This window comes from Glandiceps talaboti, chromosome 5 (genome assembly GCF_964340395.1).
Source record: "Glandiceps talaboti chromosome 5, keGlaTala1.1, whole genome shotgun sequence".
NCBI lineage: Eukaryota > Metazoa > Hemichordata > Enteropneusta > Spengelidae > Glandiceps > Glandiceps talaboti.
This window is the reverse complement of record NC_135553.1, coordinates 28,218,901-28,237,603: the sequence shown is the minus strand read 5'-3', so window position 1 is coordinate 28,237,603 and position 18,703 is coordinate 28,218,901. Positions and strand designations below refer to the sequence as shown.

Genomic DNA, 18,703 nt, shown 5'->3' with positions numbered 1-18,703 from the left:
TGCTATGGGCATGGTCATGTTGCTAGATATATTTGCATACATTTTATAATGTTTTTGTTCACCTGTGTATGAATTCCTGACATTATCTTTGCAATATACGTGATCATTTGCCTGTTGCTATTGGCATGCTCTTGTTGCTAGACAAATTTACATACATTTGTTCATCAATTGTCTATTAATCCCTGTTATCTTCACAATATATGTGATTATTTGGCTGTTGCTATGGGTATGGCCTTGTTGCTTGGCACATTTGCATACATTTTTTTGAATGTTTATTAATTTGTCTTCCAATTCCTGTTTGATATCTTTTTTATATACATGATTATTTGGTTGTCGCTATGGGCATGGTCATGTTGCTAGACAAATTTATATATTTTTTTAAATGTTTTTTCAATTGTCTATTAATCCCCATTGTTATCTTTGCAATATACATGATTTGGCTGTTGCTATGGGTCTGGTCTTGTTGCTAGGCACATTTGCATACATTTTTTGAATGTTTCTTCATTTGTCTTTCAATTCCTGGCTACCTTCACAATATACATGATCATTTGGCTGTTGCTATGGGCATGGTCTTGTTGCTAGGCAAATTTACATACATTTTTTGAATATTTATTCCATTGGCTATTAATCCCTGTTGTTATCTTTGTTAAATACACGACCATTTGGCTGTTGCTATGGGCGTGGTCATGGTTGCTAGGGATATTTGCATACATTTTTTGAATGTTTACTCACTTGTCTACCAGAAGATGTTGTTATTTAACCAAAATATACTGCCATTTGGTTGTTGCTAACGGTGTGGCAATGGTTGCTAGGACCAATTTTGTCAACATGTTTTGAAGAAAATCTGCAGAATAGCATGCAGAATAAGACTCATTGACCATGTACTTTTTGAGATATAAGTTTTTGACCAAAAATGAACATTTTTACACCTAATTTGCATATCATTCATGGAATCATTGTATACTTAATATTTCTTCTTCCATACATCCCCCTAAATGCATTGAATTTCCCATTAAATTTCAGCCCAATCTGCTCAGTTGTTTTGGAATGATAGATTTTTGACCAAAAAGATACATTTTTAGCCCTAATTTGCATATCACTGATGGGACCATCATATCATGAACAATTCTTAGTAAAAACACCCTGAAGAATGTTTCACCCAAATTTCAGCCCAATCTGCCCAGTAGTTTTGGAGTTTAAGTTTTTTTACCAAAAATCACAATTTTTGACCCAAATCACGAACCGGTGGTAGGATCATTTTGATTTGAACAATTTCCCAGCTAGACACCCAAGGTAATACACCCACCAAATGTCATGGCAATCGGGTTAGCATTTTTTGACTTTAAGTTGTTTACACACACACACACACACACACACACACACACACACACACACACACAGACGCCAGGCAATCCCTATAGCACTACTGAACCTCAGTTCAGTTGTGCTAATAAAGTAATTGATACAACTATATTACATCATTATAAATATACTTCTGTGAGACACATTGATTAGAATAACAAAATTGCGAATGCTATACAAGTTTTTGATATTACAATATGAGGAGATAAAAACAACACTTTCAGATATACTAACTAATTACACTATGAGGAGATAAAAACAACACTTTCAGATATACTAACTTATTACAATATGAGGAGATAAAAACAACACTTTCAGATATACTAACTTATAACAATACGAGGAGATAAAAACAACACTTTCAGATATACTAACTTATTACAATATGAGGAGATAAAGACAACACTTTCAGATATACTAACTTATTACAATATGAGGAGATAAAGACAACACTTTCAGATATGTAGATGTTATTTGCCAAATACCGTTCCATATCTTGCTGCAAGAGGTAATTTTTCCGGTAATAACGGAGAGCCGGAGGCGAGCCGTTATACCGGAAAAATTACCTCGAGCAGCAAGATGTGGAACCGTATTTGGCAAATAACATACTTATACGTCACCTGCGACTACGAAATTCAATTTTTGAATGTCTAAAAATGCTGTTTCATTTTAAAACAAAATCACTTCCGCGTTATACTGTTGAGCGTAGTATCACATACTTCTCTAATGACTGCAGTGCAGTTGTTTACATCTCAGCCTTAACTTTATCACCCAATCAGAGTGTGCGTTTGCTCAGTAGTATGACGTAATGTTTACTATTTGCATATCACTCAAAGATATATTCAAACTTATAACCTTCAGCAGAAAAATGAGTGCGTCTTTGTTTTGCGTACTGTATTCCATTAAATGTACAGAAATGTTCGTGATATACTTTGTTGTTCTATTTAAGCAAAATTTGCACCCTCTGTGGTGGTAATTTTGATATCCTTCATAGATTTAGGAATTTATGTTCACGATCGCGTGACAATCGACACAAAACATACAGTTCAAAGACTTGTTACAATGTATACAACGATGATACTTCATACGGTTGACAATAAATTTGGCATTTGGAAATGTTGGTTATAGCTGTATTTCTAGTTGTCTGCTCGGTTTGTTTACAAGGGGACGTGCAGTGATCACGTGATACAACAAGCAAAAATACGGCTGTTGGTGAAAAATACGCCTGTGTATCTGCAGGGCTTTCGACCAATCAGAATGCAAGATTGGTGACAGGTGACGTATAAACTAACTTATTACAATATGAGGAGATAAAGACAACACTTTCAGATATACTAACTTATTACAATATGAGGAAAGACAACACTTTCAGATATACTAACATATTACAATATAATATGGAAATAATATCTTAAACATTGGTATATCCAAAGTCTTTGAAGTTTGGTAGAAATACAACATTTAAATTTGTATTCTACTCAGGTACACTTAGGTAAACTAGGGTATATAATTTACTTTTATCATAATTCTTGATTAATAAAACAAAAGCGAAAAACAGTCAGTTTTACTGGGGGGGGGGGGGGCACATTACTATTAACATAACCAAAACCTACAGAAAGTGTTGATATAATTTGGAGTATACTTCTAATACATCAAATAAAGATATCAACTTACATGTTTCACAGTAAGTGCCAGTATAACAGCCGGGACAAGCACAACTATATGCTGTACAGGAGCCTGACTGTGGTACGCATGTACCATCATTTAGACATGCAGCATCTGTGCACGCACTCACCGCTGACAATGAGAAATAATACCTATCAGCATACTGATATACATATTAATTTGTGCTGAATTATCACTACTCTTTTTATCTTAGTATTCATTTCTTACAAACTTTAACAAAATCTTCACAATTTGACATACACAGAATGTCTAACACATCCCATATCAAACAACTTGACATACACAGAATGTCTAACACATCCCACATCAAACAATTTGACATACACAGAATGTCTAACACATCCCACATCAAACAATTTGACATACACAGAATGTCTAACACATCCCACGTCAAACAATTTGACATACACAGAATGTCTAACACATCCCACATCAAACAATTTGACATACACAGAATGTCTAACACATCCCACATCAAACAACTTGACATACACAGAATGTCTAACACATCCCACATCAAACAATTTGACATACACAGAATGTCTAACACATCCCACATCAAACAACTTGACATACACAGAATGTCTAACACATCCCACGTCAAACAATTTGACATACACAGAATGTCTAACACATCCCACGTCAAACAATTTGACATACACAGAATGTCTAACACATCCCACATCAAACAACTTGACACACAGAATGTCTAACACATCCCACGTCAAACAACTTGACATACACAGAATGTCTAACACATCCCACATCAAACAAGTCATTGAGAATGACACAGTCCCCGCTATGATTGGGTTTTAAGGAACTGGCAGTTTATGTTGTCATTTTCTTGATATCACTACTCTGATCACGCAACAACACTTGTGAACCTAAATCAAACAGACTTGGATATGTTGTGTCTGCTCGTTGGACATGGAACATGCCTACTCTTCAAGATGACATGATGGAATAAACCATTCAACAATAAAGGATGGTCGGGTATGGGGGGGGGGGGGACGACGACCTGTTCAAGCGTGTCTGAGTTATGGCTTTGGACATGGAAAATTTGCAAATAAAATGGCTGCCAGGCAGCCATATTGGATCGTATCACAACGAAAATGGATATGCACATGTATGTTATAGAACAATGTCCTAATACCAACTTTGAATGAGATCTGTTCAAGCATGTCCGAGTTATGGCTTTGGACATGGAAAATTTGCAAATAAAATGGCTGCCAGGCGGCCATATTGGATCGTATCACGACAACAATGAATATGCACATGTATGTCATAGAACACTGTCCTAATACCAACTTTGAATGAGATCTGTTCAGCATGTCTGAGTTATGGCTTTGGACATGGAAAATTCGCAAACAAAATGGCTGCCAGGCAGCCATATTGGATCGTATCACGATGAAAATGGATAAGCACATGTTATTTCATAGAACACTGTGCTAATACCAACTTTGAATGAGATCTGTTCAAGCATGTCTGAGTTATGGCTTTGGACATGGAAAATTCGCAAACAAAATGGCTGCCAGGCAGCCATATTGGATCATGTCACGATGAAAATGGATATGCACATGTATGTCATAGAACACTGTCCTAATACCAACTTTGGATGAGATCTGTTCAAGCATGTCTGAGTTATGGCTTTGGACAGGGAAAATTCGCAAACAAAATGGCTGCTAGGCAGCCATATTGGATCGTATCATGATAACAATGAATATGCACATGTATGTCATAGAACACTGTCCTAATACCAACTTTGAATGAGATCTGTTAAAGCATGTCTGAGTTATGGCTTTAGACAGGGAAAATTCGCAAACAAAATGGCTGCTAGGCGGCCATATTGGATCGTATCATAAAACAAATTGACGTGCATATGTATGCCATAGCATGTTGCCCCTGTACCAAGTTTGAAAAAAATCGGTCCAGGCATCTCCAAGAAACGGCTGCGGACGGACAGACGGACGGACGCACGGACGGACAGACGGAACCCAATCCATAAGTCCCCGTTCCGGACTTCGTCTGCGGGGACTAACAACTTGACATACACAGAATGTCTAACACATCCCACATCAAACAATTTGACATACACAGAATGTCTAACACATCCCACATCAAACAATTTGACATACACAGAATGTCTAACAAATCCCACATCAAACAATTTGACATACACAGAATGTCTAACACATCCCACATCAAACAACTTGACATACACAGAATGTCTAACACATCCCACATCAAACAATTTGACATACACAGAATGTCTAACACATCCCACATCAAACAACTTGACATACACAGAATGTCTAACACATCCCACATCAAACAATTTGACATACACAGAATGTCTAACACATCCCACGTCAAACAACTTGACATACACTCTAGAATGTCTAACACATCCCACATCAAACAACTTGACACACATAATGTCTAACATATCTTAAAGAAACAAACATCTTGCATGAAAATATATGAAAATGGACTCCCACAGAAACTTACGGATGTTGCATCTTAGCCCAGTAAAGCACTGTGGACAAACACATGTAAACTCTGTACATGATCCTGGTATTCCAGCACAGGTTCCACCATTTTGACAACTGTTGGTATTGCAAGGATCAGTAACTGTTGACAAAAAGTAACTTTTAATATTTATGGATGTAACATATAATATATTCATTGCATACTATGCAGTTAAGTTTTCATTGTTTTTCAATCACTTTTTCCTATCTGTATGTAACAATGATAACAACAACAACAACAACAACAACAACAACAATTAACACTATACAATTTGCTTAGAGTACCAAGGCCACCAACTTACATCACAAGGTAACATACATCATAAGCTGTAGCTGCAACCATTTTTATAATTCAACTGTTGTTTTCATTTTGACATTGTTGTTGTACTTGGTGAAGCTTGAATGATTACATAGCATACCACAAAGTTACAATTGTTGGCAAAATGAGTAAATGGTCCAGACTGTTATTCATTCTGTTTACATATGGACACAAGCCAGTTTACACAGCACCATCAATGAGTAGTCTTGATCAGCTTTGGCACTTTCAGTCTGGTTCTATACACTCCTAAACCAAACTCCCAGATTTGGTATAATCCCTTTTTGTTTATTGTGTTGGACAAATTCATTATCATACAGAATGGGGAGGACAGGATATGTTACTTACAGATTGAGCAGTCAGTTCCGGAGTAACAGTTCGGACAGGTACAGATGAATGATGTACAGAAGTTGGTACATGTGCCGCCATTCTTACAGGCATCATTGGTACACATGTCCACAGCTAAGGATGAATTGTACACATTAGTACAGTTAGAAAAAATACCGCCAATGGCGTTGTAGCACAACTGGTACAGTTTTATCTTTGCAATATATGTGATTATTTGACTGTTGCTATGGGCGTGGTCTTGTTGTTAGGCAAATCTACATACATTTTTTGAATGTTTATTCAATTGTCTATTAATCCCTGTTGTTATCTTCACAATATATGCAATCATTTTCATTTGAACAATTTCCCAACTAGACACTAGAAGTAATATGACCACCACATATCAAAGCAATCGGTCCAGCAGTTTTTGACTTTAAGTTGTTCACACACACACACACACACACACACACACACACACACACATCCACACAGACAGACACTTTGCCATGCCTATAGCACTACTGAATCTTCAGTTCAGTTGTGCTAAAAATCTTAATAATACCAATTTAGAATTTTCTAACATTGTACTATTCTTGACCATCAAAAAAATTCCATTCAAGCCCCAAAATTTAAGAGTCTTGGAAGAGTTTCTCCTGCCACAACAAGACCTGGACAAGATGCCAATGAGAAACTGTCTCTTGTAGTCATATAAATGTTAGTTCTGCTTAGTCTCTCTAAGGGTGACCTTCTTTTTTTGTTTTGTTTCTCATCTCCAGTGGAATAGTCAGGCGGGGCAGGCGGCGGGTGGAATAAAAAAAAAAAAGGGGCAAGGAAAAAATATGTATTATTTCAGTTCTATTCGCTGCCCTTCCTGTCCTGTCAGTCTCTCTACAACTTCTTTTCTCTTCTCTTTATTGAATTCCTTGTTACAGGTCTCTTTCCTTCATTTTAGCAATTGAAGGTTGACAAGTCTGTAGAACAACTTTGTAAGAAGATGAATACTTATCATCCTGATGGGTGTATATCTGTAGCCATGAACTATTGTATGATTTTACCAGGAGTACTAATATATTCGTCCTATTAATGACATCGCTAGCAATTTTTTGAAGTTATCCAATTTGAACTTTAGTATGTAACTTTTTGAAACACTTGTGTGATTTTCATCATTACTTCTATGAAACATTTTTCTTCAGTGTGAACTTGTCAAAATAATCCAGATAACAAGTAAACATTTCTAGAACTCAGTACTCCTTTGGGATTTACTGTATAAAGGTAATAATGTAAACATCAGTAACATGCCATGCAAGTCTTGGTTGACCTTACAGTACAGTATACATTACGTGTCTGCTGTAACTTGTAAGTGTTGTTACTAATGTTAGCAATAGCAATAGCAAGACATTGCATAGTGTCGATACTGGCAAACATTCAAACATTCCAATGCTGAAACTATTTAAATGATCAGCTATCACTGCTTTTTTTGAGTCATTTTGTACAATTGTTGTAACATCCATGCCTAAAACCTGTGTTTATGACACAATTGAAGCTTGTAAGTTGTAACAAACATCGTGAGCCTTATATGCTACGTGAATCTGTGATAATTTCATTTTCAAGGTCATGGGTCATGAAACGCATTACCATTACGGAGTTGGTCATTTCCCCAATGATACAACTGACTTAAAGCTAAAAACTGGTCAAGAAATTGTGTTTTTGAGGAATGCAATATGACTTTTACCAATTTTAAGCATAATTTTGAAAATGATAGAAATATTCTGAGCTATTACATCACAGCAAAATGTACCGCGCGACGGCATTAATTTCGAGCCCTGTCCCTCAAACCTCAACGACTTTAGCCATGAAAGACACATGCTGCGCTGACGTAACAAAGGGGGTGGGGGTGGGGGGAGGGGGGTAGATGCCATGAGGAATGTTTGATGTTCGTTTGAACCTTACAATCTTGCTGTGTTGAACTCAGGGGTCGGTCGGTCAGAAATAAAAAAAGTGATTTTTTTCTAATGTCGGAGCTGCAAATTAGGGAGATGAGAAACAGAAAAATAAAAAGGGCCACCCTAATAGCATATTCTAGCTGAGGTAATGCTTACCAATTTCACAAGTTGGTCCAGTCCAGCAAGGGCTACATTGACAGGAGAACGTTGGACAGCTACTCGAACAGAAACCACCATTCTTACATGGGTTGTCTGGTTGACACATATTGACTGGTGACTGACAGTAAGGACCATCAAAGCATTCCAAACACTGACATGTAATTCCTGTACAGTCATTGTCCATTGAACACTGACCACCATTCTGACAGAAATTGTTAGTCTGGCACAAATCCACAGCTGAAAAGAAGGGATGAGTATGTTTGATTAAATTCATTCTGACATTTCTACAGAAACCACATCAGTTTATAGAGTCATTAGGCAGACAGTAAAATGTTTTTACATCTTGCAAAACAATTTTTGTAATGACATATACATAGAGTTACAATAGGAAGTGATCACCAAAATATTATTATTAACAAGTGATCATCGTCTGACAAGGCAATATTTTCTGCTCCCCAGGGAGTTGTTGAAGTAAAGGGTTGTTGTGCCGCTATAGATCCATGCCAGTGGGTAATAATTGTAAATCCCTGAGAGTACAAAGTGGGAAAGCGCTATATAAAATCCAACATTACTATAATTGTTTTACTTGCTACACAAGAGCACTTCGTATTACCGAACACACCAGAACTGTGACTTTTCTGTTTAAATTCAATTCAGTTTGTCAGATTCTCATCTATAATAAACCTGTTGTGTTCAGTCATCTATCAAGTAAAACAGCAACCTACATTGTAATTGTGTAATTGTGACCTAATTGTGAAATGATCAACTTTGATTGTAAATGTTATAGATAGTCTTCTGGTCATATACTTCTTGTTTTCAATAGCTTTATACAAACACAGACACTTATGGCACAAATCTGATTCAAGTAATGACTAGTACATCACAGTCAAATATTTAAAAAAAAAAGTGTTTTAAGACAGTTATCTCTACATTTGACATGGAGGTCATTTTTTATTGAAAACAGAAGAAAATTCTTTCAAGAAAGAAAGTGTATACTACAGACTTGTATCATAATACTTTTGTTGTTTTCTGCTGCACTTCACTCCCTGTGACCATGGCAAGAAATGTGCAATTACACTTAGTATGGCAACTTAGCAAGCATTAGGCTATTCTGTAATTATCGTTATAGTCTACTATGTGTAACTACATATGGCACTTCTCTTTGGAATAAATGTACAACACATTTCTATTGCTATTGATCAAACTGACATTGAATATCTTCCTGCTACTTACGTCGATCACAGTTTGTTCCCGTGAAACATGGCGGACAATCACAGGCGTAGTTGTTACAGCCTAGAGGGGTGCATTGACCTGTACCACAGGGGTTAGGGTCACAAGGGATCAACACTGTCAGAAAAACAAAATTTGAATAACATTTTATAATTTCTTGGCAAATTCAGGAAAGGGAGAAATTATTGTAAAAGTACTTGACTGAAAAGAGTCCTAAATTCTTGAGTAGAAAATTGAAAACTCTTTGTCTTCTAAAATGTATAAGGCATAAATATCAACATCTCTTACAAACATTAATGTTTCCATAAAATGGAATTTTAGCTTCTTAGTTTTATGTATGTTATATATTTACAGAATACTTTATACTGATTTGAACAAGGAGATTAAAAAAAAGCATAAAATATAAAATTTCAAATACGATGACAGTATGACATGTATCACTACTATCTTTTGCTTGACAATCAGAATGCAAATTATGCATATTATCAATAAACACTGTGGAACTACAATATTTGTCAAAAATGAGAACACGTTCCACCAGGTGCATTATGATAGCATGTAAAATGACATTGTTGCCAACCAGTAATTACATAGATATGTAAATGAGTATTTGTTTACTTACAGGTGTCACAGAGCTGTCCAGTATAGCAGCCAGAACACTGACAGTTCACCTCAGTACAGGATCCAGGGACTGGGTAACACTGACCATTATTCTGACATGGAGTTGATGAACATGGGTTTATCACTGAAAGAGTTGTACAAAATATGACATTTACTAACCTGCACCACTCTAATCATTTCATTACAAACACAGAATTTACCTCTGAAAAAGTAGAAATATGATTACTTTCACAGAGGTAGGTGTACTGACACTTTCTAAGATTGACAGTTGACAGAAATATATACATTTGTTGTACATATATATACCACATTCAGTAACAACTTAATGACTGGTTTGAACATAGACCCGGTGGAAGGTTTATGGTTTGAATGAAACCAGGTAAAGGCATGACAAAAAATTACCCAATAACAGATAGACAAAGAGGAAGTGGTGGACATGGCTAATTCCTATAGGTTTAACAGACACAGACCGACAGACAGACAGACAGACAGACAGACAGACAGACAGACAGACAGACAGACAGATGAATGCCTGTTTGGCATTAATCTAGCCAGTCTAGTAATTCTTGTACACACTGCCATATAACAACCCTGGTTTGAATTTATATAATATAAATACTAAATATCCCACATTATAATATGCTTAACATGATACATACAATTTGATTGGTTAACAAGCTATAACATATTTTACAACATATCCTCTCATACTGTCTGCAGACTGTAATGTGGGTTAAAGTGCCAACTTCTACAACAGTCTGTAATTTACTCTTGAAAGAGAGCTGATTCAACATTTTCATGCTATGGCTGTTGTCCACTCTGAAAGATTTCAGTCTAATTACTTCAGATTTGTAGGAACCACATGTAATTCTACACTAGTAAAAACACTGGATATGGTGTACAGGTGACATTCGACAACCCTGAATGTTAATAGGTAGCCACAGCACATGCAGGAAAGGAATGTGACATTTTTATGCAGAGATATAGAAATAGTAGTCTATATTTACATGGATATAGAAATAATAGTCTATATTTACATGGACATAGAAATAGTAGTCTATATTTACATGGACATAGAAATAGTAGTCTATATTTACATGGATATAGAAATAGTAGTCTATATTTACATGGACATAGAAATAGTAGTCTATATTTACATGGATATAGAAATAGTAGTCTATATTTACATGCCAAAATCACACTTCTGCAATTTATAAAACCACAAAAGATAAGAAGGCAAAATTCATATATAGTAATTCTTTTTAGTGGATATTACAGAATTCAAAATCTTTTTGAAAAGAAACTGTCATATACATGTATGAAGATAAATTTACTCTGCTACCTGTCTGCAGGCTTATTAAATAGTTTGTAATTTCCTGTTTTTTTCTTATCCAAATTTAGCATACCAAATGTTGGGGTTTGATAAGACCTGCTTGGGTTTTTAGCTGGTAGATATATACCTGGATGGTGAAATTGGCACATATGCTGCAAAATTGTTCACAATTTGTCATGTATTTTCAGTCTATAATTATGCAAATTGCACCTTCTGGGTATACATCTACTAAGTGTTTTTAAATCCCATTGTGAAATTACTTACACACACACACACACACACACACACACACACACACACACACACACACTGTCTGACTTACATTGGTTACAGTTTGGTCCAGTATAACATGATACACACACACACACACACACACACACACACACACACACACACACACACACACACACACACACACATACACACACACACTGTTTGACTTACATTGGTTACAGTTTGGTCCAGTATAACATGATGTACACAAACAACTATAGTCACTACAGGAACCTGGCACTGGTGCACATGTACCACTATTAAGGCATGGATTAGGATCACATTGATCCAACTCTGAAAAGATAAACAGTCAAACATACCGGTAAATAAAAATTGGAAACTTCCAAGTTGATGCCATTTTTTTTTTATAGAAAATTAGACTTAAACACAAATGTTTAATTCCACAGTAAAAAAAAATCAGTCAATAAAAACACACACAGGTTACTATGCAAGTTCCTAAAAATTATAACATCTCAAACAAATTAATCAGAATGGCCGAGATTGAAATTGACTTTTACCTTGGAACACTGAGTGTTCAACTATTGTGGCCCTCATTTCGGAATAGCACTCCTAGTGTCCAAAGTACTCACTTATTTTGTCTTTTTCACAACTGGAATATGCCATTTCAAATCAAACATGATGTAAAAACAATACATGACTTACGGATATCACAGAAGAATCCCGTAAAGCATCCTGGACAATTGCATGTATAATCAGTACATGAATTTGCTGTAGAAAGACACACACCACCATTTCTGCATGGATTGGGTTGGCATTGATCTAGTCCTGGCCACGAAAAAAGGGTAAAAAAATCCAGCATTTAGTTTAACCTGAGACAGAATTCTGACACCAAAGTGGGTCATAATTTATTGTTAGCTTTAGCTGAGACAGAATGCTGCCACCAAAGTGAAAGTTAGCTTTAGCTGAGACAGAATTCTGCCACCAAAGTGAGTCATAATTTATTGTTAGCTTTAGCTGAGACAGAATTCTGACACCAAAGTGAGTCATAATTTATTGTTAGCTTTAGCTGAGACAGAATTCTGACACCAAAGTGAGTCGTAATTTATTGTTAGCTTTAGCTGAGACAGAATTCTGACACCAAAGTGAGTCATAATTTATTGTTAGCTTTAGCTGAGACAGAATTCTGCCACCAAAGTGAGTCATAATTTGTTAGCTTTAGCTGAGACAGAATTCTGCCACCAAAGTGAAAGTTAGCTTTAGCTGAGACAGAATTCTGCCACCAAAGTGAGTCATAATTTATTGTTAGCTTTAGCTGAGACAGAATTCTGCCACCAAAGTGAGTCATAATTTATTGTTAGCTTTAGCTGAGACAGAATTCTGACACCAAAGTGAGTCATAATTTATTGTTAGCTTTAGCTGAGACAGAATTCTGACACCAAAGTGAGTCGTAATTTATTGTTAGCTTTAGCTGAGACAGAATTCTGACACCAAAGTGAGTCATAATTTATTGTTAGCTTTAGCTGAGACAGAATTCTGCCACCAAAGTGAGTCATAATTTGTTAGCTTTAGCTGAGACAGAATTCTGCCACCAAAGTGAAAGTTAGCTTTAGCTGAGACAGAATTCTGCCACCAAAGTGAGTCATAATTTATTGTTAGCTTTAGCTGAGACAGAATTCTGCCACCAAAGTGAGTCATAATTTATTGTTAGCTTTAGCTGAGACAGAATTCTGCCACCAAAGTGAGTCATAATTTATTGTTAGCTTTAGCTGAGACAGAATTCTGACACTGAAGCGAGTCATGATTTGTTACCTTAGACAGAACTCTGCCAATTTATTCTGCAATAATTGTCACCTAAGATATCATTATGTAAGCTGGGTGGGTGACAATTGCCACCTGTGATATAATTCTGAACCTAGGTAAGTCACAATTGCCACCTGTGATATAATTCTGAACCTAGGTGAGTCACAATTGCCACCTGTGATATAATTCTGAAACCTAGGTAAGTCACAATTGCCACTTGTGATATAATCCTTAACCTAGGTGAGTCACAATTGCCACCTGTGATATAATTCTGAACCTAGGTGAGTCACAATTGCCACCTGTGATATAATTCTGAAACCTAGGTGAGTCACAATTGCCACCTGTGATATAATTCTGAACCTAGGTGAGTCACAATTGCCACTGCACCTGTGATATATTTCTGAACCTGGATGAGTCACAATTGCCACCTGTGATATAATTCTGAACCTGGATGAGTCACAATTGCCACCTGTGATATAATTCTGAACCTAGGTAAGTCACAATTGCCACCTGTGATATAATTCTGAACCTAGGTGAGTCACAATTGCCACCTGTGATATAATTCTGAAACCTGGATGAGTGACAATTGCCACCTGTGATATAATTCTGAAACCTAGGTGAGTGACAATTGTCACCTGTGATATAATTCTGAAACCTAGGTGAGTGACAATTGTCACCTGTGATATAATTCTGAAACCTAGGTGAGTGACAATTGTCACCTGTGATATAATTCTGAACCTAGGTGAGTGACAATTGTCACCTGTGATATAATTCTGAAACCTAGGTGAGTGACAATTGTCACCTGTGATATAATTCTGAAACCTAGGTGAGTGACAATTGTCACCTGTGATATAATTCTGAACCTAGGTGAGTCACAATTGTCACCTGTGATATAATTCTGAAACCTAGGTGAGTCACAATTGCCACCTGTGATATAATTCTGAAACCTGGATGAGTCACAATTGTCACCTGTGATATAATTTTGAAACCTGGATGAGTCACAATTGTCACCTGTGATATAATTCTGAAACCTAGGTGGGTGACAATTGCCACCTGTGATATAATTCTGAACCTAGGTGAGTGACAATTGTCACCTGTGATATAATTCTGAAACCTAGGTGAGTGACAATTGTCACCTGTGATATAATTCTGAAACCTAGGTGAGTGACAATTGCCACCTGTGATATAATTCTGAACCTAGGTGAGTGACAATTGTCACCTGTGATATAATTCTGAAACCTAGGTGAGTCACAATTGCCACCTGTGATATAATTCTGAAACCTGGATGAGTCACAATTGTCACCTGTGATATAATTTTGAAACCTGGATGAGTCACAATTGTCACCTGTGATATAATTCTGAAACCTAGGTGGGTGACAATTGCCACCTGTGATATAATTCTGAACCTAGGTGAGTCACAATTGCCACCTGTGATATAATTCTGAACCTAGGTAAGTCACAATTGCCACCTGTGATATAATTCTGAAACCTGGATGAGTCACAATTGTCACCTGTGATATAATTCTGAAACCTAGGTGAGTCACAATTGCCACCTGTGATATAATTCTGAAACCTAGGTGGGTGACAATTGCCACCTGTGATATAATTCTGAACCTAGGTGAGTCACAATTGCCACCTGTGATATAATTCTGAAACCTAGGTGAGTCACAATTGCCACCTGTGATATAATTCTGAAACCTAGGTGAGTCACAATTGCCACCTGTGATATAATTCTGAACCTAGGTGAGTCACAATTGCCACCTGTGATATAATTCTGCCACCAAAGTGAGTCACAATTGCCACCTGTGATATAATTCTGAAACCTAGGTGGGTGACAATTGCCACCTGTGATATAATTCTGAAACCTAGGTGAGTGACAATTGCAACCTGTGATATAATTCTGAACCTAGGTGAGTCACAATTGCCACCTGTGATATAATTCTGAAACCTAGGTGGGTGACAATTGCAACCTGTGATATAATTCTGAAACCTGGATGAGTCACAATTGCCACCTGTGATATAATTCTGAACCTAGGTGAGTGACAATTGCCACCTGTGATATAATTCTGAAACCTAGGTGAGTCACAATTGTCACCTGTGATATAATTTTGAACCTAGGTGAGTCACAATTGCCACCTGTGATATAATTCTGAAACCTAGGTGGGTGACAGCTGCCACCTGTGATATAATTCTGAACCTAGGTGAGTCACAATTGCTACCTGTGATATAATCCTGAACCTAGGTAATTCACAATTGCCACCTGTGATATAATTCCGAACCTAGGTGAGTCACAATTGCCACCTGTGATATAATTCTGAAACCTAGGTGAGTGACAATTGCCACCTGTGATATAATTCTGAACCTAGGTGAGTCACAATTGCCACCTGTGATATAATTCTGAAACCTAGGTGGGTGACAATTGCAACCTGTGATATAATTCTGAAACCTGGATGAGTCACAATTGCCACCTGTGATATAATTCTGAACCTAGGTGAGTGACAATTGCCACCTGTGATATAATTCTGAAACCTAGGTGAGTCACAATTGTCACCTGTGATATAATTTTGAACCTAGGTGAGTCACAATTGCCACCTGTGATATAATTCTGAAACCTAGGTGGGTGACAGCTGCCACCTGTGATATAATTCTGAACCTAGGTGAGTCACAATTGCTACCTGTGATATAATCCTGAACCTAGGTAAGTCACAATTGCCACCTGTGATATAATTCTGAACCTAGGTGAGTCACAATTGCCATCTGTGATATAATTCTGAAACCTAGGTGAGTGACAATTGCCACCTGTGATATAATTCTGAACCTAGGTAAGTCACAATTGCCACCTGTGGTATATTTCTGAACCTAGGTAAGTCACAATTGCCACCTGTGATATAATTCTGAATCTAGGTAACTCACAATTGCCACCTGTGATATAATTCTGAACCTAGGTAACTCACAATTGCCACCTGTGATATAATTCTGAAACCTAGGTGAGTGACAATTGCAACCTGTGATATAATTCTGAACCTAGGTAAGTCACAATTGCTACCTGTGGTATAATTCTGAACCTAGGTAAGTCACAATTGCCACCTGTGATATAATTCTGAATCTAGGTAACTCACAATTGCCACCTGTGATATAATTCTGAACCTAGGTGAGTCACAATTGCCACCTGTGATATAATTCTGAAACCTAGGTGAGTCACAATTGCCACCTGTGATATAATTCTGAATCTAGGTAACTCACAATTGCCACCTGTGATATAATTCTGAACCTAGGTGAGTCACAATTGTCACCTGTGATATAATTCTGAACCTAGGTGAGTGACAATTGCAACCTGTGATATAATTCTGAACCTAGGTGAGTCACAAATGCCACCTGTGATATAATTCTGAACCTAGGTGAGTCACAATTGCCACCTGTGATATAATTCTGAACCTAGGTAAGTCACAATTGCCACCTGTGATATAATTCTGAACCTAGGTGAGTCACAATTGTCACCTGTGATATAATTCTGAAACCTGGATGAGTCACAATTGCCACCTGTGATATAATTCTGAATCTAGGTAAGTCACAATTGCCACCTGTGATATAATTCTGAACCTAGGTGAGTCACAATTGTCACCTGTGATATAATTCTGAAACCTGGATGAGTCACAATTGCCACCTGTGATATAATTCTGAAACCTAGGTAAGTCACAATTGCCACCTGTGATATAATTCTGAACCTAGGTAAGTCACAATTGCCACCTGTGATATAATTCTGAAACCTAGGTGAGTGACAATTGCCACCTGTGATATAATTCTGAACCTAGGTGAGTGACAATTGCAACCTGTGATATAATTCTGAACCTAGGTCAGTCACAATTGCCACCTGTGATATAATTCTGAAACCTAGGTGAGTCAAAATTGTCACCTGTGATATAATTCTGAACCTAGGTAAGTCACAATTGCCACCTGTGATATAATTCTGAACCTAGGTGAGTCACAATTGCCACCTGTGATATAATTCTGAACCTAGGTGAGTCACAATTGCCACCTGTGATATAATTCTGAACCTAGGTGAGTCACAATTGCCACCTGTGATATAATTCTGAAACCTAGGTGGGTGACAATTGTCACCTGTGATATAATTCTGAACCTAGGTGAGTGACAATTGCCACCTGTGATATAATTCTGAAACCTAGGTGAGTCACAATTGCCACCTGTGATATAATCCTGAACCTAGGTGGGTGAAAATTGCCACCTGTGATATAATTCTGAAACCTAGGTGGGTGACAATTGTCACCTGTGATATAATTCTGAAACCTAGGTGGGTGACAATTGCCACCTGTGATATAATTCTGAATCTAGGTAACTCACAATTGCCACCTGTGATATAATTCTGAACCTAGGTGAGTCACAATTGTCACCTGTGATATAATTCTGAAACCTAGGTGAGTGACAATTGCAACCTGTGATATAATTCTGAAACCTAGGTGGGTGACAATTGCCACCTGTGATATAATTCTGAACCTAGGTGAGTCACAATTGCCACCTGTGATATAATTCTGAACCTAGGTGAGTCACAATTGCCACCTGTGATATAATTCTGAACCTAGGTGAGTCATAATTGTCACCTGTGATATAATTCTGAAACCTAGGTAAGTCACAATTGTCACCTGTGATATAATTCTGAAACCTGGATGAGTCACAATTGCCACCTGTGATATAATTCTGAATCTAGGTAACTCACAATTGCCACCTGTGATATAATTCTGAACCTAGGTGAGTCACAATTGTCACCTGTGATATAATTCTGAAACCTACGTGAGTGACAATTGCAACCTGTGATATAATTCTGAAACCTAGGTGGGTGACAATTGCCACCTGTGATATAATTCTGAAACCTAGGTGGGTGACAATTGCCACCTGTGATATAATTCTGAACCTAGGTAAGTCACAATTGTCACCTGTGATATAATTCTGAAACCTAGGTGAGTCACAATTGCCACCTGTGATATAATTCTGAAACCTAGGTGGGTGACAATTGCCACCTGTGATATAATTCTGAACCTAGGTCAGTCACAATTGCCACCTGTGATATAATTCTGAAACCTAGGTGAGTCACAATTGCCACCTGTGATATAATTCTGAATCTAGGTAACTCACAATTGTCACCTGTGAT

General features: G+C 37.1%; 1 protein-coding gene across 1 annotated transcript in view; it reads right to left on the bottom strand.

Moving 5' to 3' along the window:
- LOC144435554 (uncharacterized) overlaps window positions 1-18,703 on the bottom strand; it is a 450,358-nt gene that overhangs the window by 160,631 nt on the left and 271,024 nt on the right. The window contains exons 144-151 of the mRNA XM_078124141.1: window positions 12,442-12,564; window positions 11,950-12,072; window positions 10,174-10,296; window positions 9,555-9,668; window positions 8,319-8,558; window positions 6,241-6,354; window positions 5,557-5,679; window positions 3,037-3,159 (exon numbers count right to left, since the gene is read on the bottom strand). Coding sequence (XP_077980267.1) covers window positions 3,037-3,159; window positions 5,557-5,679; window positions 6,241-6,354; window positions 8,319-8,558; window positions 9,555-9,668; window positions 10,174-10,296; window positions 11,950-12,072; window positions 12,442-12,564 — 1,083 coding nt within the window. The remainder of the gene's footprint in view (window positions 1-3,036; window positions 3,160-5,556; window positions 5,680-6,240; window positions 6,355-8,318; window positions 8,559-9,554; window positions 9,669-10,173; window positions 10,297-11,949; window positions 12,073-12,441; window positions 12,565-18,703) is intronic.